Here is a 27076-nt window from a genome sequence, read left to right as displayed (position 1 = left end):
AGTGCGGAGCGCGCCGATGAGGAAGCTCCGCCCCGTTGGAGCAGAGCGATGGTCCCGGTATCGACTCTCGGGCCTGGAAGGATGCAGGAAACGGTAGCTCCGAGCGCCGGTGGAGGATGCGCCCGAGGAGGCAGGTGCTTGGGGCCTTCCCGGGGTGCTCGCTCGCAGATGAAGGAGGAGGGAACGTCAGTGGTTCAGGGGTCGAAGAGCGAGCCGGGATATGAACCTGAAATGCGGGTGTTAGACAAGCGTGGGAACCTGAGAGGCTGTGAGTGCAGGGGTGGTATTTGGGGCGTGGAAACTTCAGGACTTTCCCAGACTTGGATTTAATCCAATGCTTGCCTCTGCTAAAAAAAAAGAGCTACTTACCATTGTATAGGTTAAATCAGGTCCAAGCTGTTAAGCACGCCATTCAAAACCCTTCACAATAGGGCGGGGTGCAGGGTGTGGCCAGCGTGGCACTGACCTCCGGGCAAAATTTACGGGGGCAGCAGAAAACGTAATCAAGATCAATAATATTTTAATACAATTTTTAAAAAATCCGACCACTGCCCCCGAATTCCGGCCTCACTCCTTTCTAATCCCAGCCCTGGTTTCAATAAAACTTTATTTACAAAAACGGGTGGCATGCTTGTGAGCAAGAGTTTGCCGATGTACCCTTCACCAGCCTCTGGGATCTGTCAAAGGAAGAAAGGACTCAGTTGCCTGCGGAAAGTCCTTAAGTCAGCGAAACAGTCTGTGTATGGAGAACTGTTGCCTGCCCCAGTCTTCTCCTCGCTCCAGCCAAGGGTTGCCAGATCTTAACCAGATGCGGGACACCGAGATTTTGTGATCAATAGCTCGATCAATATTTTTAATTATTGGAAATACATTTTTAAAAATTTATTTATTTATTTATTGGCTGTGTTGGGTCTTCGGTTCTGTGCGAGGGCTTTCTCTAGTTGCGGCGAGCGGGGTCCACTCTTCATCGCGGTGCGCGGGCCTCTCACTGTCATGGCCTCTCTTGTTGCGGAGCACAGGCTCCGGACGCGCAGGCTTAGTAGTTGTGGCTCACGGGCCCAGTTGCACCGCGGCGTGTGGGATCTTCCCAGACCAGGGCTCGAACCCGTGTCCTCTGCATTGGCAGGCAGATTCTCAACCACTGCGCCACCAGGGAAGCCCCTGAAAATACATTTTTTAAGTTTTAATTTGCAAGCCAAACTAATCCCACGGTTAAGCCAGATTCAGCCTATGGGTAGCCAGGTTGCAGTGGCTCACCTACTCAGTCTATCCTTTTGTGCTTTTTTCTTCTAAAAGCTTCTGGAGTGTTCCTACCTTCCCCTTTTCTCTCTCCTGTGTTCCCCTCTTCTTGCACCTATCACAGTGCATTTAGTATTTGAGTTTACATGCCTCTCCAATAAACTGTGAGTTGCTGCATGGCTCTACGTTTTCCTTATAGGGACCATTCCAGAACTTTGAACATAATATTCAATTTTTTTGAAGTCCCAGAAACCCAGTAGAATGGAAAATATGATTCTTCCGACAATCTGTAGACAAGGAGCAAGATACTAGGTGGCAGGGTGCCTATAATGTTTTCTCCACTGACACTTCTGTCCCCAAGATTATCAGGGACCTTCTAGATGCTAAATCTGGGGGACACTTTTCAGTCCTAGACTTGCTTGACCATTTTGTAGCCATTTGATAATGTTGAACACTACCTTAATTTTGAAACTCTTGTACCTTGGATCTCACAACACCCTGCTCTCTTCTGTTCCAATACTTCTGGAGGCTCCTTTTACATCTCTTATATTGCCTCTGTGTGTGTGTTTTACCCCTTAATCTTTTATTTTGGAAAATTTCAAACCTACAGAAAAGTTGAAGCAAGTATAAACAAAGGTACACACTTCACCTAGATTCACCAATTGTTAATATTGACTATTTTGCCACATTTACTATGTATACACACACACACACACACCTTTTTTTTTTTTTTTTAGAACAGTTTGAAAATAAGTTGCAAACTTCATGACATTTAACCCGGAAACAATTCAGCATGTATATCCCCAGACAGGGACATTCCCCTACATAAACATGTGTCGCAGATTCAGTTCTCCAGTTCTGAGGTGGAGATCAACCTGCAGGTTTATTGAGTGCTGCTGGGATCCACACCTGTGCAGGGGAAGGGGGTTGCACTGCATTTTCAAGGAGGGCCTCAGGCAATCCCATAGGGAGCTCTAACTCGGGGATGGCCTATCACCTCTGTCCTGAGTTGGGACAAGGGGGCTGGACCTTTATATTCCCTTGTTGGTAAGTCATTGCCTGAGGGCTTCCCTGGAAACGGTGTGTGATCTCAGGCAAAGGAGCTGAGTGCAGCTGGGGCAATTCCACAGAACACTGAAGCCTTTAATCCTGAGCAGTGCTGTTATGGTAGTCCCTACTGTCTTAGTTCTTTCTGGCTGCCATAACTCAGACTGGGTAACTTATCAACAGACATTTATTTCTCACAGTTCTGGAGGCTGGAAGTCTGAGATCAGGGTGCAGCACGGTCATGTGAGGGCCCTCTCCTGGGGCACAGATTTCTCAAGTTGTATCCTCACAAGGTGGGAGGGGCTAGGGAGCTCTGTGGGATCTCTTTTATCTAAAGCATTAATTCCATTAATAAGGGCTTCACCCTCATTACCTGATTGCTTCCCAATCAGGTAATAACACTGTCACATTGGGCATCAGTTATTATTTATAAAATATTGGCTATATTCTCTGCTGTATATTACATCCTTGTATCTTATTTTATACCTAGTAGTTTGTACCTCTGAATCCCTTTTCCCTATCTTGCCCCTCCCCCAACCCCTGCATTCTTTAGGTCTTTAAGGGTGCCCTGATTTCTGCCTCCCCCTCCCCCCTGCGCCTTCCCCAAACTGGAGGGCCAATCTCAAAAGTTTGTGCTCAGCCTTCCCACTGCCATAGTTCTTACCCCAGAGGCCAAGGAACCAGCATGGGGATTGTACCAACTTCCCCATATGTGTGTTCCACGTACACATTCAGGAATCAGGGAATTGACCCTGAGTGGGTCCATCAACCCGGGGAACCCAGTGTGAGCCGGACCTGGGCCAAGGCTCCATTTATTAGTTGGCCTCCTGTGACCCCACTCTAACTGGGGGCCCACAATGACTCATTTTCTGGTTTCAGTCTCAGTGCAGAGAATGCATCCTCTAGGTGAGGACTGTAGGCCCCAGTGCAGCAATGGCATCACTTTTTATTCAGCTGGTGTTGGCAGGGGCTCAGAACTGCAGTTTTCAAACTTAGAGTTTCCAGTGATAACAATAATAATAATAATGTTTCTGAAAGTTGCAAATATCCCATATTAAATAGTAAGAGAAACAAATGTTCATTAAAGGACAAATTATTAGAAAAAAGTTATAACAATGGAAACTCAATCTTGGAATATTAAAATTAACATTTCTAGCACTTCAAATACTCTCTAGACAGGTCTCAGAAAGAAGTTATGTAGTAAACCTTACTAATGCAAACATTTGTCATTGTTATTGCACTGATCTGATGCTTAGCAAAGAAGGAAGGGGTGTGACCTGGGGGACTTTCAAGCTTGCTTTATAAGACTCCTTTCTGTGGGTCTAAACTGCATAGCATGGGGTGCTCACCGTCTTGCCTCAGATCCCCTTTCCAGATTTATGTCACCCCAGTAGTTTAATTTCTGTTGGTTACTGCTCCTTCTGTTGGTGAGTTAGTTTAAACCTCACCTCCTTCAAGCTAGGATGCCTTTTCAGTCTGGTCATCTAACCCCAAACTGGGCTCATCTTCACCCAAACTTGGCTATGTGCTCACCAATTATAACCTTCCACACATCTCATTCAGATGTCCCCAGCTTTACTCATACTCATTTATGTGTGTATATGTTTGTGATTTTTTACCTATATAGAATTAAAAAAAAGAATCTACCGGGCTTCCCTGGTGGTGCAGTGGCTGAGAGTCCGCCTGCCGATGCAGGGGACATAGGTTCGTGCCCTGGTCCGGGAAGATCCCATGTGCCGCGGAGCGGCTGGGCCCGTGAGCCATGGCCGCTGAGCCTGCGCGTCCGGAGCCTGCGCTCCGCAACGGGAGAGGCCACAACAGTGAGAGGCCCGCGTACCGTCAAAAAAAAAAAAAGAATCTACCACCACATTCAGGATCCTGAGCAGTTTGATCTGTGCCCACTGCCCTTTTATAACCATACCAGCTTTCCTATTACTCCTCTACCCCAGTCTGTGATCCCAGGCAACCACTCATCTGTTCTCCATTTCTAAAATTTTGTCACATAAAAAACATTATATACATGGAATCATATAGTATATAATCTTTCAGAATTTTTTTTCAGCATAATTTCCTGGAAATTCATGTTACTGTGGCTATTAATAGTTAAAACTCATTTTTAAATTTTATTTATTTATTTATTTTTGGCTGTGTTGGGTCTTCGTTGCTGCATGCAGGCCTTCTTAGTCGTGGCAAGCGCGGGCTACTCTTTGTCGTGGCGCGTGGGCTTCTCATTGCGGTGGTTTCTGTTGTTGCGGAGCACAGGCTCTAGGCACGTGGGCTTCAGTAGTTGTGGTACAAGGGCTCAGTAGTTGTAGCTCATGGGCTCTAGAGCGCAGGCTCAGTAGTTGTGGTGCACGGGCTTAGTTTCTCTGCGGCATGTGGGATCTTCCCGGACCAGGGCTCGAACCTATGGTCCCTGCATTGGCAGGTGGATTCTTAACCACTGCGCCACCAGGGAAGTCCCAAGCTCATTTTTTAGAATTGGATTTTCTGTCTTCTTACTGATTTGTGGGTGTTTAAAAAAAATACACTCTATATACAAGCTTTATTTGTATTGTAAATATCTTCCCTCAGTCGTTTGATAATTTAAATAAAGCCCAATTATCAATGTTTTTCAAATTAATTTTTTTTTTTTTCCCCACAGTGTGGCTTGTGGGATCTTAGTGCCCTGACCAGGGATTAAACCTGGCCCACGGCGGTGAAAGCGCTGAGTCCTAACCACTGGATCGCCAGGGAATTCCCTAAATGATTAGTTCTTTCTGAGTGAGTCATGTTTAAAAAATCTTTGCTATTCCCAATATCATGAAGCCTTTCTCCTATTTTCTTCAAAAAGCTATATTATTATACCTTTTATATCTATGACCTCAAATTGAAATTGTGTATGGTATAAGGATCAGGGATTTTTCCTATAGAGATATCCAGCTGATCCTGCATTTACTGGAAACATTCTTTTCCACATTGAATTACAGTGGCTTATAAATCAGGTGGCTGTATACGCATGTTTCCAGTCTATTGTGTTCCATTAGTCTATTTTTCCATCCTTGCAACACCACCACACTATCTTAATTACCATGACATCTTAAGTAAATCTTTCCCTTTTAAAGCATGGTTATCTGAACTAAGAACAGTGCTGCTATGAATATCTTGTACATGTGACTGCATGCATTTCTCATGAGTATATATTTTAAATCATTGATCACTCGGTATACAAATGTTCAACTTCAGTAGATACTGCCGATCAGTTTTTCAAGGTGTTTATCCTGCTTTAAACTCTCAGCATGTATATGTATGGGACTTCAGTCCGTATTTGATATAATCATCTCTTTATCTTAGCCATTCTAGGGCTTTTTTCTTTCTTTTTTTAAAAGCAAATTCGGGGAATCTAACCCAACATTTTAAGCTACTATTCTCCCCCCTCCCATTTTCCTAGGTTATCTAAATAAGTGTTGTCCTTATGAGTTCAGATTCTCAACTATAAGTAAAACTGGGGACATCTGAGATTTGGGATTGTATCAATGTCAATATTCCTGGTTGTGATATAGTTTTGTAAAGTATTACCATTGGGGGAATTTATTTTTTTATTTTTAAATGAAGGTGTGCTTTTTCAAACGCCAGTAGAAGGCCGATATTTTTTATTGAGTGCAGTGACTTTATAAGGTAGGTGCTATTGTCCCTGGCTTACAGCTGAGGAGACTATTACTTTTTTTTTTTTAGATGTTGGGGGTAGGAGTTTATTAATTTTTGCTGTGTTGGGTTTCCATTTCTGTGCGAGGGCTTTCTCTATTAGTGGCAAGCGGGGGCCACTCTTCATCGCAGTGCGCGGGCCTCTATCGTGGCCTCTCTTGTTGCGGAGCGCAGGCTCCAGACGCGCAGGCTCAGTAGTTGTGGCTCACGGGCCTAGTTGCTCCGCGGCATGTGGGATCCTCCCGGACCAGGTCTCGAACCCGTGTCCCCTGCATTAACAGGCAGATTCTCAACCACTGCGCCACCAGGGAAGCCCCGGGAATTTATTTTTACTTATTTATTTTTTTGGCTGCTCCACCTGCAGTGGAAGCACAGAGTCTTAACCACTGGACCGCCAGGGAAGCCCCCACTGAGGCGAATTGAGGCAACTGTACAAGGGATCGTTCTGTATTATTTCATACAACTGCATGTGAATCTACAATTATCTCAATAGAATGTTCAATTAGAAAACAAGCAAAAATCTCACACACACACACACACTGCTCAGAAACTTTTGGAAAGAGAATATCTAAGTTCCACACAACCAATATGCATGATTAACCCCACTCATTGGCCATCAGAGAAATGCAAGTTAAAGGTATTATTATATAACACTACACTCCTACCAGGATGGCAAAATGAAAAAGGGTGACAATACCTAGCGTTGATGATGTAGACAACTGCCAGGAAGAGTATAAACTGGTATCAATACATCCACTCTGTGAAAGTGTTTGGCAGTGCCAAAGCAGAACATTTACAGAACCTATGGCCAAGCAATCCCACTGCTAGGTATGTACACAACAAAAATTCTTTCAAATTTAAACCAAGAGAGGTGCACAAAAGATTTAGAGAAGCATTTATAATTGTTCCAAGCTGGAAATAACCTAAACGTCCATCAACAGAATTACTAAACTCTAAGATATTTATCACGTGTGGTAACATAAAACGATGAAAAAAACTGCTCTACAAATGTGAATGAAATCTCCCAGACATACTGTTGAATTTTAAGAAAAAGCCGACCCCAAAGGCTTCATATGTATGATTCCGTTTACTTAAATTTCAAAAACAATCAAAACACATCTATGGTGATAGAAGTCATGATTGTGGGTACTTTTGTGGAGATAACAAAGAGGGCAGGGACACAAGGGAGGCTTCTGTGACGACAGGACCTTTTAGATCTTGATCTAGATTGTAGATACATGAGTGTTCACACTTTGCAAATTTTCCTGAGCCATAAACTTATGAATTATGCCTTCTTTTGTACATACACTATACTTCAATAACAGTTTACCAAAAAACCTTACCACGTTTTTTTTTCATTATTTGCTTGTCTTTGCTCCAGATGGTAAGCTCCTATAGGGAAGTATAATTATCATCATCGTAGCTTCAGAATTTAAGAGTGCTGATACACAGAACATCAGAAACACGATACTGAACCGATAGTCACTTACATAGATCAGGCAACATTTAATCACAGATACAGCATTCGTCCCACATCAGTTTCTAAGTATTTTGCAAATATTGATTCATTTAGTCCTCATAACAACCCTATGAGGTAAGTACTATTTTAATCATCATTTTACAGATGATAAAACTGAAAGGTTAAGTAACTTGCCCAATGTCAACACAGCTGGTTAAGGGCTGAACTGGGATTCCAACCCAGTTTGCCCCAAGTTTATTTATGCTCTTAACCACTGCTCTATACATCGAACACTCGTGTGGCTGGTAAAGTTAAATCCTTGCTTAGTTTTATTTCTCAAGACCCCATGCTGCATCTGCAAGAAAGCAGTGGAAGTGCAAACTTTCTAACACAAATTAATTTGCAACACAAATGAGCTGATGTCACTCATAGGCAAAGAACTCTTATGTTTCAATGAGAAAAAAACTCACTTAAAAAAATGGGCAATGAATGAGTAGTCTATTGTCTTTTCACCCATCAGATCATTAAAGATTAAAAGATAGACAGTCTCAGCGAGTAGAGGAAATCAATTTTATACACTTAGCACAAGTTTACCACCTTTTTTGAGAGCTATTTGGCAGTGTCTATTAAATTAAAAAATGTACATAGTCTGAGTCATTGATTCCACTTCCAAAAATTAAGAACACAGAAGTACTCGTCCAAGTGTGCAAACACTTCCCCAAGGATGCTTATTAACAATTATCCTTGTGACATTTCAGAGCAACACAGGTAAAGACCTATGAGCCTTCAGAGAAAAACAAATGTCACAAAGGCTCAGAAATCAAAATGCCTCTTGTAACATTTCAGGGAAGCTAGAAAATGACACTGAGATTCTGTTCCGTTTATCTTTCCCTGGCAGCCTTCTTCTTAAAGTGGCAACACTGCTCTTTACAGGTTTGTGGTTGCTAATCCACTTTTGTATCACTTATTGTTCATTTTTATGAATAGTTATTGGCAAAATGATAGCATATGCATGTATTTATTTAATGTTTTTAAAAAGAGTAATATAAAGTGTTAAGTGAGAATGGGCTCTGTATTTTTTTATAGTTCTACAGTCTTTTGTAATTCCTATACTACTTTTGCAATAAAAGCCCTAAGCCGTCTTTTAAATAAATAGGAAAAAACCCTGACACTGTTTGGCACGGCCAGCTCGCTGTGTGGAATAGCTCACGCGCCCAATCTTAATGGTTATCTAAATGCGAATATGGAGTAAATATCCTACTGAAATGTTTCTCAGTCCTTGGAAAAGATTTAAAAATTTATTTAGATTTAGTATATGCCTGAAATTCTACACCGTACACGTGAGAAACAGCAGATGACCTGGACAGCGCGTTTGCTTCCCTGTGCTGGCTGTTCTATGAAGGTGTGGCGCTCAGGTGCCTGGGCTGGGGTTGTGGCCTGGTGCCTCTTCCTTCCACTCTGACCCCACGGAGGCCAGGCTTTCCATGGCTGTTAGGCAACCAGAAAATCAGAGGAGCCTCTTCAACTATCTTCTTAATAGTAGCATGTTAATATTTTTAAGTGTTTTAAGATCTCATTTGGAAAACTGCTGTTCTCATATAATAAGAAAAGACAGTGATTTTCTTACGGTGAGTCATTTATTGTAAGATAATTTACAAATATCTCGCTGTCTTTACTAATTTAAACAGTGGACCAACAATTTCTTCTGACAAGGACAGCAGTAAGCTAAAAAACAAAATCAGCTGGCTGAATCTTCTTTACCTGAAAAATAAAAGTACAGAACAAATAAAGATGTCAAGATATAATACATATTTCGGTGGGACTTAAAGAACTGACTCTACATAATAAAATGCTACTCTACACCAGTGGTTCTCAAATTTTGGTCTGGTGGCCCTTTCATGGGGTCCGTGAGGGCAAAACTATTTTTATAACAATGTTACTTGCCTATTTTATTCTCATTCTCAGGTACACACGGTGGAGTTTTCCAGAGCCTATGTGATGTGTAATATCAGGACAGAATGAATACAGAAATGGAGAGAACTAAGCTATCCTCTGTGAAGTCAGATATCAAAGCATTCTGAGACCAGGAAATTTGAGAACCACTGCTCCTCACCAGCCTGTGTTTAATAACTCAAAAGCATGCTAATTCTTTTTTCTTTTTTTTCTTTTTGGCCGCACCACGAGCCATGTGGGATCCTAGTTCCCTGACCAGGGATTGAACCCGTGTCCCCCACAGTGGAAGCGTGGAGTCCCAACCACTGGACCACCAGAGAGGTCCCAAGAATGCTAATTCTTTATTCTTACAGTTTATTTAATATATCGAAGAAGAAAAAAGCCCACTAACATCACCCACATGCTCCCACCATCTGGCTGCTGCTCTAATGGCCTGGCCATCTCATCTCTCAGGGAATCAGTTTCACTGTTGCCGAATTACCTTCAGTTCTATCTGACTGGGTTTCTTTTCTGACGGGGTAGGGGAGAGTGTGTGAAATATTACCACTTTACCTCTTGTCTGAGGATGAAACTCGAATTTCATTAGTCCCTGGGTTATTATATTAGAAGAAAAAGACAAACACAAAACAAGCAGGTCAAGAAACAATCCATGCTAGTTAATCATTTACAATTTCTGACTAAAAAAGCCCACTTCCTCACTCACTACCTTGAGTATATCATATAAATACTTACAAAATATTCCCTTAAAACAGAGTTCAATGATTGTTACAAAAGGTCATAGACTTGAATCTGGTTAGAAGCAATAAAACCATGTTCATTCAAGTAGGCAGGACTATGAAAGCATACTTTAAACAACAACTTTTCTATAAACAGCATACAATATATTAAAAAATTTTAGGCTAGCAACTAAATATTTGGTACCTCAAATATTATGGTTTATTCATGCCTTTTATATTATTACCAAAGAGCCAAATGTGTCTGCATTAAAGCCTTTAAGCAGAAGAGCTGACAGGTTACAGAGCATGCAAGTTCATTCATATAAATAATCCACCGTGAGGTGCACAGCTAACTTGCAATAAATGATTTAGACTGCCTTTCCAGAAAGCGAAAACTAGTCAATTTCCAGTTATTTGAGTTCTTTTTAAAATTCTTGGTCTTCATATCCCAATCTCCCTCTCCTCATTTCTCTGGTTTTGCTACTTTTCAGCCAAGTCCCCGCATTCCTAATCAAGAAAGAGCCTGGTCCTCAATTCTGCAGAGGCTGTAGCCTCCGTCTATTCCGAGCATTCATTCCTCTTTTCCTGGCTCTCCACATCTCACAGCTCCCAGACCTTAAGAGTGCAGTCCAAACTTTCCCCCAGGCCTCTGCGTGCACGCCACCCAAGAAGAAGTCAGCGTGGCTCCAGCAGTAGGAAGTACAGCAAGGAGGACACGAATAATACACTTATTTAATCCCTGTATTAGCCCCCGTGTCATAGAAAACAACTGCGTTGCAGGGAGAGTATCTTAACCACGTCTATCAAGCTGGTAAGCGGCAGGGCCGCTCATCACTGCACTGGACTCTGATGTTAACAGAGCAGTAGTGACCAGGCTGAGAGGTGGATTAGTCTTAAACTCACGCTCCAAAGCAAAATAAGAGAAGGAAGCCTGCTGGATCCAACCAACACTTATAAAACAGTCTCAACCAGTTTATTTGTGTCTCTGGCATTCTGCCCATTTCTATCCTCCAGAGACAAAAGGACCAACTTAAATGTCATCGTAGTGATAAAGCTTTCCCTGATTCTTAAACCTGGATTCACGTTTTCACATACCCAATAAAATGTTACTTCTCTCTCTGCTGAACTTCCAGGTCTTAATATATTTATGGCGGGCTTCCCTGGTGGCGCAGTGGTTAAGAATCCACCTGCCAATGCAGGGGACAGGGGTTCAATCCTTGGCCTGGGAAGATCCCACATGCCGCGGAGCAACTAAGCCCGTGCGCCACAACTACTGAGCCTGCGCTCTAGAGACCACGTTCCGCAACAAGTGAAGCCACGACACTGAGAAGCCCGTGCACCGCAACGAAGAGTAGCCCTCGCTCACCGCAACTAGAGAAAGCCCGTGCACAGCAACAAAGACCCAACACCGCCAAAAATAAAACAAATAAATATATTTTAAAAAATGTATATATTCATGGCACGTCATTCATTCACTCTACAAATATTTACTGAGGAAGTATGTGCCAGGTGATGGGGCTATAAGACTGAACGAGACACTCCCTGTCCGAAGCCGCAGGAGGACAGACAAACAGAAGGGCAATTCCTAGTAAAACAGTGTAAGTGCTATGATGAAGGGAAGCATAGGAGGCTGCCCCACTCAAACCAGGAAGGGGGGATTTCTGGAAGAAAGGATTACCCCAGCTCCGTTAGGAAGGATAAACAGAGTCAGATGTACAATCAAGGGTGCAGGGGAAAGATGGCATTTCAGGGAAAAAAACATACGTGCCACTCAAAAAATACATTTTTTAATTTGGGAGAGAAATGACAAGGATCTGCGTGAAGAGGGCATAAAGGGGAAAGGGTCAAGGGATATTTAGAAGGTAAAATTTGCAGAACTTGGTGACCAATTAGCAGGAGGTGAGAGAGAATGAGTCAAAGAAAACTTATGACATATTTTATCTTTCAGCATAATTATCTGCATTTTTTTCTTATCCTATTAGCACATAAATGCCTTGGAAGAAAGGATCACATCCTTTAACACCGTGCCTAGCACTGTATGAGGCATATAATGGGTGTTCAATTTAATAATTTTTAAAACAGAATTTCCATTATCGTAACCGTGGTTTCACAAACATTAATGTATCTAGCTAGACAACCAAGACATTTTCTTGAGGAAAGTGGTATTTTAAGAACTCCTTATAAGACAGTACTGATACAGAAAACTTAATTTAAAAATTCCTGGACCCAACCACCATTCAATGATCTGCAGATTTATATAAAACCAAACCCCAAACCAGTCCTGTAACTCAGAAAGCCTGATTTATAATATTTTAAGTTCAAAGACAGATTCTATAAATGATACTGAATATTTATCATTCAGTATAAATGATACTGAATTATTCATGTCCTTATTCCTAAAACTTGAAGAAAGTGAAAGCTAGCAATATACTAATTTCTAAAAAGAAGAAACTAAGCCTGAATATTTCAGCTGAAACAATCAAAATACACCAGAGATCTCATTTTCATCAAACTTTATGTTCTACGATTAAGGAAACAAGATAAGCAATGCTTCATTTCATCGTTAACAGACAAAACAAAACAGAAAACTTAAACGTGCAAAGGCTAAACTAGCAGGCACAGATGAGACACAGAGTCTGAGGGTGACGCACAGTTACTTACAGAGCCGCAGCACCGGAGATGATTTCAATCAGCTCCTTGGTGATGACAGCTTGGCGGGTGCGATTGAACGTCAAAGTCAATTTGTCAATCATCTCAGCTACAAACAGAACAAAAGACAACAAGATCTAAAACTAGAAAAGAATACCTTTTTCACTAACTCATTTATAGACGTGTGTTGCTTAATTCAAAAATAAGATTCTGTTTCCTTTTGGGTACCCAAACTGGCCAGTCAAAAAATTTTATGAAGGTAGTTTTGTTTCTTCCACGAGATACCTTTTCAAAGTACCTGCACACTTACTGCGTACCAAGTAAGATATTACTTCCTTTAAGGCAGAGAATATAATTTTTCTATCCTCACAGAATCGGTGGCAGAGCCCAGGACTAGACCCCAGCTCTCCTGCTTCCTGGTCCACTTCCAGAATCGCTAATGCCTTTTGACGTGAGGGTCTTCATGCTGCTTTCCGTAAGGGAATTCTCTCAGCGCTTACAAGCATTCTTGCTGGCATTGTCCATGGCCGTCATCCTGGCACTCTGCTCACTCGTGGTGGATTCCTTCAGAGAGTAGTAGATGATGTTGGCCAGGCTGTATTCTTGGTAATTCTGCAGCACGTCAGCATCAATATCATCATAGATACTCATGCTCTCTGTTAAAACAAGCCATGGATTTCTCTGAAGCGATACAGCACAAAGACTGATTTAATCAAGACAGCTTCCTGGTAGAAAAACTCTTTATAATTACAGAGAAGTCAACGTAAGATTGGTTAAAGGACTCAGTTCTAAAATCTTCATCTATTTCCATACTATAGATAATAGATTTTCAGAAAAATATGATGTGTAAACAAAGCATTTGATATTCTACCTCAAATGCTTAACTTCATAAAACTTAAGAAGTCCACATTTAAAGTAACAGCACCACATTTCACGGATACAAATCCTTTGGATGGTATCTAGCAGCGTGCTGGGCACGAAGCCACACAACAGTCAGTGACTGCGTTTTTCAATAAAGAAATTAAGAAAAGAACTGAGACTCGTATAGTGTAATATAAAAATCCCATTTCAGCCATTTGTTTATTGGGGAAATCTGAAAGTTTCAGGAAAATAAGGGAGGGAAAGCTTTTCTGAGAATGTGGAAGAGAGAAGAGTTAAGAGGCTGCTGTGCATTTTAGTAATTAGGCAGTGGAAACGTAGCAGCAGACTTGAAAATTCACTCATTAGTGTAAAGTGCTGAGACAGTACTGGATTTCATCAAATTTAAGATGCGGTGGATTATAACTCCTATTTTATGTACCATGAAGAAAGAAAATAACATAGCCAATTAAAAATGACATACTGAAAAAATACATATTGACTGGTAGAAGCATCCCAATTTCTAAGACGTTAAAATGTAAATGTGATAGGGACTTCCCTGGTGGCGCAGTGATTAAGAATCCACCTGCCAAGGCAGGGGACACGGGTTCGAGCCCTGGTCCGGGAAGATCCCACATGCCGCGGAGCAACTAAGCCCGTGCGCCAGAACTACTGAGCCTGCGCTCTAGAGCCCATGAGCCACAGCTACTGAGCCCATGCGCCGCAACTACTGAAACCCGTGCGCCTAGAGCCCATGCTCCGCAGCAAGAGAAGCCACCGCAATGAGAAGCCTGCGCACTGCAACAAAGTGTAGCTGCTGCCTGCCTCAACCAGAGAAAGCCCACTTGCAGCAATGAAGACCCAACGCAGCCAAAAAATAAAGATTTATTTAAAAATAAAATGTAAAAGTTATAGATTAATTTAAAAATAAAATGTAAAAGTTATACACCTATTACAGGAGAAATCTAATATACAGAAAGGGAAAATAAAATCAGTTCCTGAGTATTATTTCCAGGATGCATCACTGAGCAATGATCACTTTGTTTAAACAGCAAAACAAGAGAACTGAGTTGTTCAACGTATATTAGTTGTGAATAGCGTTCAAATCTCTATTCTAGAGCGTCTGTTTTGTGGTTAGGGAGGGGTCCCACACACAGATTGCAAAGCCAACATATCATTCTAGCTTAGTTCTTCAACCTCCAAGGACAGAAATCATATCTAACGATGGCCTTCAATGGATATTTATTAAATTAATGAAAGAATGCAGTAAGAGTTGTCAAACAATAAATGTTTATGATTTCATGGAAGCCACTAATAGATGGTGATAAACAGCCCAACGTCATTTTTGTTACTGCTGAAAAAAAGCCACCCTGACAATCACTGTTTTCCTATATGTACAAATCTCTCCTTTCTATAGGAAAAATACTTGTCATACAAAACCTACTTACCAGCACTTGCAATGGTACCAAGGGAAAAGATGGGCTCTTCTTCTGTCTTGTAGGAGATGACAGACCTAGAAACGGCAAAAGCAAATGTAAATTCCAAAAGTATAATTTTAAACTGTTAAGTAGACATTTACTTAATGGAAAAATCTGAACATAAACATAAAATAGCTCAGATTTCAACATTTTTCTTGCCTGAATCGGTTAAAGACGATAGACCCTTCATCAAATTCATATCCAGAATTTAACAGTTCAAGGGCAATGACCGACGCATCCCCAAAGGTAGGGGGCCTTCTCCCCACTTCTTTGAATGTCACCAGAAACTGGTTAGAATGAGTCCTACAAGAAAATGAAGAGGTCACATAAAATAGTTTAACAGAATACTTCTGCTGAAAGAACAGAGAACAAGGAAAAAACACGCTCACTATGGATCAAGCTTTTTTGAGGGGGGCGGGGGGTGTTCACTGAGTTAAGGCGCCCCTGCATTATCGTGATTGTCCCTTTCCTTCAGCACCTGCCAAGAACTAAGGACTAACACCAGGCCCTTCCTGTCTTGCATTTCTCTCTGCCTTTACTTCTCTCCTTCCAGCCCTAATCAGCTGTCATTCATTTCTGGCATTTCCTGGCTGTGAGAGCTCCTTAGGGTCCTCGTTAAAAAAAAACTGAAAAACGTCCCCCAAAACAAAAACCCATAGCTTCTGATATTCCTACTGTATTCCATTTATGGTCTGGAAGAAGGAAAAACAAAAGATAAATAGAAAACAGGGGAAATCTATCCATTCTACTATATTCTGGAAAAAAATTCAAAACAAAACAAAACCTCTGTGTATAAAATGGTAACCAAAAAAAGACACCTTGCTTAAATAAACTATGAAAGAAACTTCCCTTTATTCATTCTTGCGGCCTTTTAAACATAAACAATATATACTTAAATTACCTGTGAAGTATACTCCTGAGTTTATCACCAACTCCAACAATCTTAACTTCTTTCCCAGCTGCTGTGAGATTGGCCACCTCACTCTTTAAGTGTTTAGCAATCGAGGAATGAATAGCACCACAAAGCCCTCGGTCTGAGGACACACCGATAAGGAGATGTTTCTTCTTGTCTTCAGGCACCTTAATATCAGCCTTTTCATACAGAGCTTAAAAAAAAAAATGTATGTGTAATTACACTAAATACAGCAATAACCCTAATTTACAAAATGATGCCTCAATATAATCAAGTGTCTGTGCATGTATTTCATTTACAATCAGGCTAAAAACCATAAAGGTTTAAATCTCTATTAAGACAGAGGTTCCTAAGGGCCAAATTATCTTAAGTACTGACTAAAAGAAATTGCTAGCACAATTAAAAAACTTGTAAAAAGGCCAGACTTATAGAAGTACCAACTTCTCTAGACTTGCCAAATTTCTAAAGAACACAGATCTTCAGTGTACAACCAAAAAAGCAGAAAACAAATATTTACTGAAATGCTCATATAATCTACATAGCAAGCTTTTATGAAAACCGCTGACATTTAAATGATGGATGCCATTTTATTTTCTATTTATTTATTTTTGCTGGGCTGCGTGGCTTGCAGGACCAGGGATCAAACCCGTGTCCCCTGCAGTGGAAGCACGGAGTCCTAACCACTGGACCGCCAGGGAAGTCCCTATTTTTGGTATTACTAACAACCTCACTTTGTTGGTCTTCCAAGAAGCAGAAGGCAAGAGGTGTTTAAATAGGATAAAATATACATGGATTTTACTGGGGAAATGCCTGTGAGAGAAAATAGGAAGGGGGTCAGAATAGCCATCACACCAGGATGCCAGTCTGACCAGTGGGATGAAAGGTGTGGTGGCAGCTTCCTGGACCGCTGTACAGTTGAGGGAAAGTTCAGCGAGGCTGCCAGGGAGCCCCAAGTCTCCCAAGAACACGCCTACCTGAGTATCCCATCTGTGCTCAGGTGCTGGCCAGGAGCAGCCCGTGGGAAGCATGGCTTAGGTGCAAAAACACAGGACGATTCAGCAGCTGTGCTCACTCTAGTTACAAAGTGCATCTTCACGGCTGCCACATTCCCCACTTCAACAAAATTCCTGCTATCGCCTTTTTCAGTATAGAGCAGTGATTCTCAAATTTCAATACCTGAGGACCCTCCATAAAAAGCAGAGAGAGGTAAATACTCAACTCCAAAGTTTAGGGAAGTGGAGAAAATATTCCTTTTCAGTCTCTTTTTGTTTTATATTGTACAGCATAAAATGTCTATTTAAAGTTCTTAAATATTTTAAATGATTAGCCATTTAATATCTAGCAGTTAGTATTTTTTTAGTTTGAAGGACTTAGAAGCTGAATGGCAGCCTTGACTTGAATTTTTAATATCACACCACAAATACTATAATTAGATATCTGAGTCAATTTCCTTATTCGATAGTTTTGTGGTTATAGAGTTTTGAGGGGAAACAAATTTATTACACTTATTCATTTCAGCGTGAAAGGTGAACAGTGAATGACTTTCACCTTTTCATAAAAATAGGCTAGAGTAATTTATCAACCTCTACCGGGCCGCTAACTAGGTGCTCAGTATTATGCTGGTTATAGAACAGGACTCAGGAGAGCAAACGGCTGGGGTTGCTAATGATTGCTAACCCTAACTTAGCAAGTCTCCATTATGCCTCCTAGGAAAAGCTGAATATGGCTGGTTTTTTTTTTTTTGGCTGCACCACACAGCCTGCAGGATCTTAGTTCCGCAACCAGGGATGGATCTTAGTTCCGCAACCAGGGATCTAACCCGAACCCTGGCAATAAGAGTGCCAAGTCCTAACCACTGGACCGCCAGGAAATTCCCTAAATATGGCATTTTTAAAGCAAGGAGGCATTTCCACTGAAGCCTAGTGCCCTATCGTTTTCTCATACAGAAGTTTCTTTACAGCATGCTTAAAAAAAAGCATGCTAGGGCTTCCCTGGTGACGCAGTGGTTAAGAATCTGCCTGCCAATGCAGGGGACATGAGTTTGAGCCCTGGTTCGGGAAGATCCCACATGCTGCAAAGCAACTAAGCCCGTGTGCCACAACTACTGAGCTTGCGCTCCAGAGCCTGTGAGCCACAACTACTGAAGCCCATGTGCCTAGAGCCCGTGCTCCACAACAAGAGAAGCCCGCACACTGCAACAAAGAGTAGCCCCTGCTCGCTGCAACTAGAGAAAGCCCACGCGCAGCAACAAAAACCCAATGCAGCCAAAAATAAACATAAATAAAATAAATAAATTTATATATAAAAAAACTGATTGGACTACCCTGGTAGCGCAGTGGTTAAGAATCTGCCTGCCAATGCAGGGGGACACAGATTTGAGCCCTGGTCCGGGAAGATCCCACATGCCACGGAGCAACTAAGCCCGTGTGCCTCACTACTGAGCCTGCACTCTAGAGCCCGCGAGCCGCAACTACTGAGTCTGTGTGCCGCAACTACCGAAGGCTGCGTGCTTAGAGCCCGTGCTTCCCAACAAGAGAAGCCACCGCAATTAGAAGCCCGCGTGCAGCAACGAAGACCCAATGGAGCCAAAAAAAAAAAACCAAAAACACTGATTAAAAAAAGCATGCTATAAATGCATGCTTAAAAAATACGAAGAGCACAAGAAAACTATTGCACAAGGTAATTTATATGTAATACATAGAGGCATTAACACACAGATGATACAGATACATCTTTTCTTCAATTTGGAAATAAGCAAATTTCTCCCTCTTTACAGCTAATGTTTAAACATTCCGCTCATGTACTCACAGTCATATCCATGACTACCCAGTCACCTTCCACTGCAGGGCACCCCCTCCCCACCCTGCAGTCCTAAAAGATCACATCACAGTGTAACAGGAAGAAATCAAGCATTCGAGTCTAATGCACTAAACTTCCAAGTTCTTTTGATGGTGTATTTAATAATCTAGGAAAATTTTCAGAATATCTTAAAAGTGAACATGATCACATACAGTGGTTAACAAATAGGTTCAGATGCCAAGTCACAGAGGTGTAGTTATGACTGCACTGGGCTTCAGTTTTTCCTATCGGCAAAGCGGGAGCTCTGACAGTCCCCACCCGCACAGGGCTGCTGTGATAGATGGGGGCCTGGAAGTACTCAGGACAGATGAGTCCTGAGCAGTCATCTCTAGGTTAAACGGTACTTAGTAATTTGTGACTGCACTCTCCTCTTACCCAAGGATCCTATTCCATACACTCGGGCTGGTTTCAGCTCCCTCTCAGCTCGGGCATATTTCGCTGCTGCTACCATTTTCATAGACTTGGTAATTTTCTGGATGTTTTTGATTGATTTTAGTCGCCTGGTAACTGAAAAATAGAAGTGCTGTGTTAAGATAAAGGAGTTACCATTTCATCTGTGAATTTATCGAAATATTTTCCTAAACTTCAAGGTAGAATAATTAGCAGTTAGACCTTCAATTAATAGCAGCTGCTAAACTAGGCTTAATGTTAGAGTACCAATAACTCAGACCTTGTGCTACCTGGAGAGGACAAGCAAAATGGCAACATAATAGTATCAATAAATTATGTATTTAAAACACTAAATGGTACTGAAAATGGCCTTTTGCCACATATTCCGTAACATTTTATACACACACACAGTAGTTTTTTCTAGTTATATCATTATCATTCTACAGACAACAGAATCAACCACCATGTGTCACCTCACATGGGTCTTTTCCAAAACAAGTTCAATGCCGCACAGAGATGACATAGATTCCCTGTGTCCATTTTGACCAAATATGTAAATGGGCTAAAGCAGCACATTTTTATTTGTCAAAGTTTAGTTTTTCTTAATTCACATATTGTGATAAAGTACTTACTATCTTTCAAGGTTGCCATATTTCGAACTTGGATCCTGAGAATAAAAGTGGTAAAAAACATTTTAGTTTTTTGAAAAATAGCTCAAAGAAAAACTTTCAAAGTTGATAAACTGATTTAAAGAGTATCCCATAAAGAAATGATCTATAAGACTGAATGTGTGTGTGTGTGTGTGTGTGTGTGTGTATACATAAATACCTCAATACTGATACCAAACCCTACATCATCAAAGATCTCATTCTAGGGCTTCCCTGGTGGCGCAGTGGTTGAGAGTCCGCCTGCCGATGCAGGGGACATGGGTTCGTGCCCCGGTCCGGGAAGATCCCACATGGCGTGGAGCAGCTAGGCCCGTGAGCCATGGCTGCTGAGCCTGCGCGTCTGGAGCCTGTGCTCTGCAATGGGAGAGGCCACAACAGTGAGAGGCCCAGGTACCACAAAAAAAAAAAAAAAAAAAAAAAAAAAAGATCTCATTCTATTTGATCTAACACAAAGTTTCCACTGAAGTCACAATGGCATTCACACATGCTCTATTCCCACCCCTATGTCTTTGCCTATATTGTTGCTGACTTCCTCAGTTCACCGAAACCTTTTCAAATAACCCTTAGGGTCAACTACACATTCTAACATGACCACATGTGTCAAAGTACAGTTTATTTAAACCAATTAACTTTTTCAACTCAATTCAGTAAGCTCTTTACTGAGCAGCTACTCTGCTCCAGGACATGGTCTCTGACCACAAGAAGCATACTATTATCTCATAAACAAGACTTATGCAAATTTAGATTTACATGAAATTTACATTAAATATTTTCGACAGTCTTTTAAAGTGCTGATGCATTAAAGTCAAAATGATATGACTTAAAAGTAATGTTGGTGAAAGATAAATTACGAGAGGATCCTCCTCTTACTGGTGAAGACATGTTATTGAATATACATTATCTTGTAGCTCTTAAGTCCATAAAGTACCTGTGTTGGCCTGGAAAGCTCCATGGGAGAAATGAAGAATCCATAAATTTGTGCATAAAGGAGGGCATTCCTAGGAACTGGATGTAGTTTTGAAGCTGGAGACATAGCTTGGGTTAATAAGTTTAAATATTATTTTATAGGTACTGGAAAAATGATGAATGTTTCTAAGCCCACAAATCAGTTTAGTTTTTCAGTAAGGTATCTCCGATGGCAGTGAAAAGCACAAAATGATACCAAATGTTGATGACATGGAGGCCAAACAAGGGGCTTCCAGAAAAGAGAAGGCAAGCACCTGGACTGAGAGGTTGGCAAAGCAACAGGAGACCAGATGTGAGAGCAAGCAGACCCAAAGGTTTCTAACTTAATGACCTAAATGAACACTGTTGTCATTTAACCAAGAGAGAAAAACTGGGTGGGGGAGATCTCCCTGGAGATAATGAAGTTTGAATTTGATTTAGTTTAAAAAACCATGCGACCAAGTGGAAATCCTAACCAGGTCTGGGAAACATATGAGGTATTGAGATTTGAAACAGATTTGTAACTATCAGTAGACATGGTAGTTGGTGCCAAAAAAAATAAAATTAAAAAAAAAAAAAAGAAAAAGAAAGAGAATTAGAACGAGAAGCAGGGGGAATATGTCCTAATTCTATAAGGCCAGCATAACCCTAATACTAAAACCAGATAAAGACATTATATAAGAAATGAATTTTAGAGAATAATATCTCTCATGAACATAGATGCAAAAATCCTCAACAAAATATTAGCAAATGCAATCTAACCATGTATTAAAAACAATTATACACTACGACCAAGTGGGATTTATTCCAGGTATGTGAGGCTGGTTCATCATTCGAAATTCAAATATATAATCCACCACATCAACACACTAAAGAAGAAAAATGGTATCATCAATAGATGCAGAAAAAGGATCTGACAAAATCAAATGCCGATTCATGATTAAAAACCTCTCAGCAAATTAGGAACAGAGGAGAACTTCCTCAACCTGATAAAGAACATCCATAAAAACACCCCCTAAGGTTTAATGGTTAGAAACTAGGAGCTTTCCCCCTAAGACTGGGAACAAGACAAGGATGCCCTGTCTCACCACCCCTACTCAACATTGTACTGAAGTCCTAATTAATGCAGTAAGACAAAAAGGGAAACAACACGTATACAGGTTGGGAGGGAAGAAATAAAGCTGTCTTTGTTCATAGATGACATGATCAACTACATAGAAAATCCCAAAGAATGGCCAAAAATTAAAAAAAAAATGACAATACCAATGACGGCAAGAATGTGGGGTAACAGGAACTCTCACTGATCACCAGTGGTTATACAAAATGGTATGGCTACTTTGGAAGATGGTTTGGCAGCTTCTTACAAATCTAAACATAGTTTAAACATACGATTCAGCAATCATACCCCTAGATACCTACCCAACTGAGCTGAAAACTTTTATCTACATGACAACCTGCATTCACATTCCTATAGCAGCTTTATTCATGACTTCCAAAAACTGGAAGGAATCAAGATGTCCTTCAATACATGAATGAATGGACAAACAGACAGGTGCATCCATACGGTTGGAGCAGTATTAAGCAATAAAAATAAACGAGCCATCAAGCCACAAAAAGACATGGAGGAACCTTAATTGCATATCGCTAAGTGAAAGAAACCAATCTGAAAAGGCTACATACTGTATGATTCCAATTATAAGACATTCCAGAACTGAAAAAACTTTAGCAACAATAAAAATATCAGTGGTTGCCAGGATTTTAGGGAGAGATTTTTAGGGCAGTGAAACTATTCTGCATGATATTGTAATGGAAGACACATGTCACTATGCATTTGTCAAAACCCACAGAAGTGTACAACAAAATGAGTGTCCTTAATGAAACTATGCACCTTAGTTAATAATGCATCAACACGGGTTCATTAATTGTAGTATACACTCCACACTAATGCAAGATGTTGATGACTGGGGAAAATGTCCAGAGTGGGGTGTGGGTATATGCAACTCTCTGTGCTACTCAATTTTTCTATAAATCTAAAACTGTACTAAAAAACAGACTAGAAAAAAGTCTATAATAACTAAAAAATGCAGGCTATAAGATATGATGCCATTTTTGTGATTCTATGTGTTTATGTGCACAAAAGTAAGTCTGAAAGTTCATAACTAGAACAGTTATTTTTTAAAAATCTCTTGACTTATGTATCTTACTACTGGTATTACTCAGCCATGGAGAAAGAAAAATAAAGAAAATAAGAGGAAGGAGATGATCTGGAAAACATTAGGGGTTTGGTTTTAAGAGTGGATCCCCCAAAGGCAAAGATAAAAGCTGTCAAACATTGACAAGCTCTGCTAGTTTCAGAGGGCGGACTTATCAACATAATGACCATCCCATGAACATTTTTTCATCATGGCACTTGAAAAGTAATATTTTGGGGATGATTTTCTTTTTTTGGAATAACTTTTTTGCCCATTCTAAATTTAGAGACTATAAAGAGTGACACTGGGACAGTATGGTCTTAGGCATGCACTCCAATTTAACTGACACAGGTTTCTAGTCAGAGTACATCATATGGAACAAAATCTGAACTGCATGCCATATCTGGATGAACACAGAATGTTCGGGTCTCCACATGTATCCCAAGTGAGAAGTATGCAGGAAGATACAGGATCTTTTGTGATTCTTTCTGCTGTGCACACACCCTAATTTCCCCAATTTTGAAGCACTCTCATGTTTAGACTTCATTTAATTCTAAACACGTCTATCTGTGTTACAAAGTTATTTTTTAAGTACAATTTGAGTGCAAAATAACCACGAGCTGATCTGAACTCCCTCTAGCGACAGACTGCTCTACTGAATATACAGCTTTTGCAAATGAGAAGATAAAGGAAGTTCTGTGTCAGTTTTGTGTTCTGGAAAATTACATCATGTCCTAAAAAATTCTCGGGAGATTATCTGAGAAACTAGAAACACGTCAAATACAGCAGAGGGCAAATCGCACAGATAGATGGCAGACTACCATGATCTACTATGATCACACAGCAGGTTCGTGGGTGAACTATGTATCATTCAAAGAAATTACAGACAGCTTGAATGAATTTTGAGGAGTGTATAATGCTGAATAATATAAAAATTAAGGAAGAAGCAGCACCCACTAATTCCTAAGGAAAAGAAAATTATGAAGTATGTCTAATTCTAACACTGAATGCCTGGGTGAGAGTCCAACCCTGGCCTCTCCACCAAGTGACTCCCCAGAACTTTATCACCAACCATGACACACAATTCAGTCTTGTTAGGCTTCTAACCTTCTCACATTACATTTTATGTAGAACGTGTATGTATAAATTCGTTTTCATTTTTCAACTGATACATCTGGATCCTCACAAGCATTTTTCCCACTGTCCTTGGTTCTTTACAAATACTGATTCACTTAATCCTCACACTAATCCAATGAATGGGGTACTAGCATTACCCCCATTTAACAGAGGAGGAAATGGTACAGAGACACTGAGTAACTTGCCCAAGGCCACACCGCCAGGTGAGTGGTGGTCAGGATTCAAAGCCGGGCAGTTTGGCACCACTCCATCGGGTACACTACAGGCTGCTGCCTCACGTTTAAAAGTAAATATCTGCTATGTCAGCCTCAGATGATGGCCTCTCTTCTCTCTCCTGAAATGCCATCTCTCCCCCTTTTCAGTGTCCATAGTTCAACTTACAGCCTACTGGTTTCCTATTATAAAATAGTTCCATTTTAGACAATGTGGAAAACTAGGAAATAGAAATGTATTTCCCCGATTTGAGATAGAAAAATCACTCTTTCCCACCCCCAAATTTCTTATTTCCATTTTCTTAAATACTACTTTAAAAAAAAGTTTAATTTCCAAAAATTTAGGGTATTTTACTGACACCCTGAACAATTAAAACAACTTCACTGTAAGTTTAATTAAGCCTAATGTTTAGTTAATGTTGGTATGCTAACCTCCTTGAAACCAAAACTATAACAACAAATTGCATTTTAAAAAGCTTTCAATAACCAAAACACAACCAAGGAAATGCCTCTTTCTGGTTCTGCAAAGACAAAAGTATAATGTATTTCCCTTCCAAATTAATTCTGTGGCATGTGAAACATTAAGATGGCTTTAGTTTCTGAATTTAAAAGGCAATTATAGGGAGTGGAAGGGAAAAGGCAGAAGAGGCAGGAAAGACAGCAGGCACCTAGAGTGATGGAATGTATGAAAAGGAAGAGGACCGAGTATGCCTTGCAAGGTGGAAACTGACGTTTGATGAATATTCATAACCTAACAATTTAAAACCAACACTCCAAAGAGAGTAAGGTCAGGACTTCGACATTTATTTGCTGACTGAGGTTCCAGTTTAAGTCCCACCCCAAGCAGTAGTTGTCTCAGACCCAGCAAGCGCTTAAATGCTTCTTTACTAAAAGATCTTCAAAAGATCTTACAGGTTTTTTAAAAGTTATTTTTACAATTTTATGTAATGTATTTTGTCCTCATTTCAGAAACTGTCCATTTTTAAAGATCAACTTGGATAACTTAAAGTTCTAAAAATATCTACAGATAACATTAATGCACAGCAAGATGGGAAGGAAGGAAGGAAAGAGAGGTGATGTTTGCAGAGCACCACTGCATGTGAGGAAGTGTCCCACAAAGCTCACCAGGATCATGTCGATTTGTTCACCACGTTTTAGCACTTTCCACAGTGCCAACTTGGCGCAGGGCAAGCACCCAACAAATGTGCGCTGAGTGATTAAGAAATGGGACAACCTATACCAGTGAGAATCCAACTAAGGTGACTTCTTACTTCCCTTGAATACTCTATTAATATTAGGAGAAAGAAACTCTGAATTCCAAGGCAAATCCACTAACATTTGTATGTAGGTTTTTCACATCAGATTTAATTACTTCATTAAGCTGAAAATCTTTTATTGTTATAAACTTTTTGCTTAATGAACACATACCTATTTTAATTAATGCTTTATAGTCCCTTCTCATAAATTAGGTACAAAAATCTAGTTTAGTGGGGTGGCTCCTTAGAATTCTCCTTTACTGTAAAACCAGGGAAGTGCTACAGTCTATAGCTAACCCTTTAGCACTGTATTTGAAATCCTTCCAGACTCTGTCTAGCTTCATCACATCTCCTCCTATTACAGGGTACCATACAAACCAACGTTTGTCTGCCTATTCCTAGGCCTTCTAAGATGCTTTTTCTGGGGGGTGGGGGGAAACCAATGTTTAAAATCCCTAAAACTTGCATGGCAGTGAACAGATGACGCATAGAAGTCCATCTATCTCCTCCTCCTCGGGGCATTGGGACGATGTCATGACCTTGCAGGGTTACTGATTCAGCACAACGGTTTCGAGATAGTGCAAGGTCTCTTCCCCTTCCTCACCAACAGATATTTAAGGTCCCCTCTGCAACCCACGAGGGCACTTATTTTATTCACTTGGGCCCAGCAAAGCGCCTGCTGCAAGGTCACTGCTTAGTTCGCGTTGTGCGTTACTGCGCTCTGCACCGGAGAGTTTCAAAAGGCGTCAAGGACAAAAAGCACACCTTAACCTTCCGCTGGACCTTTCCTGGGGCCCTCCCCTCTCCCACTTTGAGGGCCCGGGTAAGGCCTCCCAGAGGCTCGCCGCCTGGCGCGCAGCAGAGGCTCCCTAAGCATTTACTTAGTAGCTGAGGAGATCCAAGACTGCCCTGAAATTAACTGGGCCCAAGGCCCCACTCTCGAGGACCCAGATAAGCACTCCTCGTGGCCCTCCCCCCGCCCTAGCCCGCCTCCGGAGACTTGGCGCGCCCTTCCCGGTTCCGAGCGCTTCCTGCAGCCTGGGCTCCGGGGCCTCTGCGGGACCCCGGCCTGGTCGGCCCTGCGACCCCGGGTCCGTCCCACTCGCCTCCACCCGCTTCCCCTGCCCCCTGCCTGAGCCCCTCCATCCACCGCAACCCTCCCGTTCCCCCCGCGAGCTGCCATTACCATTGCGGCTGCACGGCCCAGGCCGACAGCCCTGCTAGGCCCACCGGAGAAAACATGGTGATTCCGGCCCTGCTGAAGGTCGGTCAGACAGGCCCCACCGCGCCTGCGCGGAAGCGCCCCACACGCCCCGCCCACCCCGTGGTCTCATTCAGTCTCGCTTCTTCACGCAGGATGGAACGAAGCCTCGCGAGCGTTGGGGGGGGGGCGGTGCCCAGGCTTCCGAAGCCCCACCTCC

The 27076-nt window shown here is 41.4% G+C and overlaps 1 protein-coding gene and 1 long non-coding RNA gene across 6 annotated transcripts; one reads left to right on the top strand and one right to left on the bottom strand.

Moving 5' to 3' along the window:
- The first annotated feature begins 60 nt into the window (after nucleotides 1–60).
- Nucleotides 61–11543, top strand: LOC137203894 (uncharacterized). Its single transcript, XR_010933365.1, has 3 exons — nucleotides 61–130; nucleotides 4931–5049; nucleotides 11232–11543. It is a non-coding gene; the product is annotated as an uncharacterized lncRNA (long non-coding RNA).
- On the bottom strand, nucleotides 9048–26984 carry ATP5F1C (ATP synthase F1 subunit gamma). 5 transcript variants are annotated; one of them, XM_067700861.1, is made up of 10 exons: nucleotides 26842–26983; nucleotides 19878–19912; nucleotides 19231–19362; nucleotides 15985–16189; nucleotides 15243–15386; nucleotides 15054–15118; nucleotides 13248–13403; nucleotides 12760–12856; nucleotides 9935–9971; nucleotides 9048–9190 (listed from the first exon to the last, which is right to left on the bottom strand). In XM_067700861.1, exons 1-9 carry the CDS (start codon nucleotides 26895–26897, stop codon nucleotides 9965–9967), a joined length of 897 nt encoding a protein of 298 aa, XP_067556962.1. In that variant the 5' UTR covers nucleotides 26898–26983; the 3' UTR covers nucleotides 9048–9190; nucleotides 9935–9964. The 5 variants fall into 5 exon arrangements, with proteins under 5 accessions (XP_067556962.1, XP_067556989.1, XP_067556973.1 ...); XM_067700888.1 differs by lacking the exon at nucleotides 13248–13403 and having other exon boundaries at nucleotides 26842–26984; XM_067700872.1 differs by lacking the exon at nucleotides 9935–9971.
- Between the last annotated feature and the right edge of the window lie 92 nt (nucleotides 26985–27076).

Source organism: Pseudorca crassidens, chromosome 1, assembly GCF_039906515.1.
Source record: "Pseudorca crassidens isolate mPseCra1 chromosome 1, mPseCra1.hap1, whole genome shotgun sequence".
Lineage (NCBI taxonomy): Eukaryota > Metazoa > Chordata > Mammalia > Artiodactyla > Delphinidae > Pseudorca > Pseudorca crassidens.
This window is presented reverse-complemented; position numbering and strand designations above follow the sequence as displayed.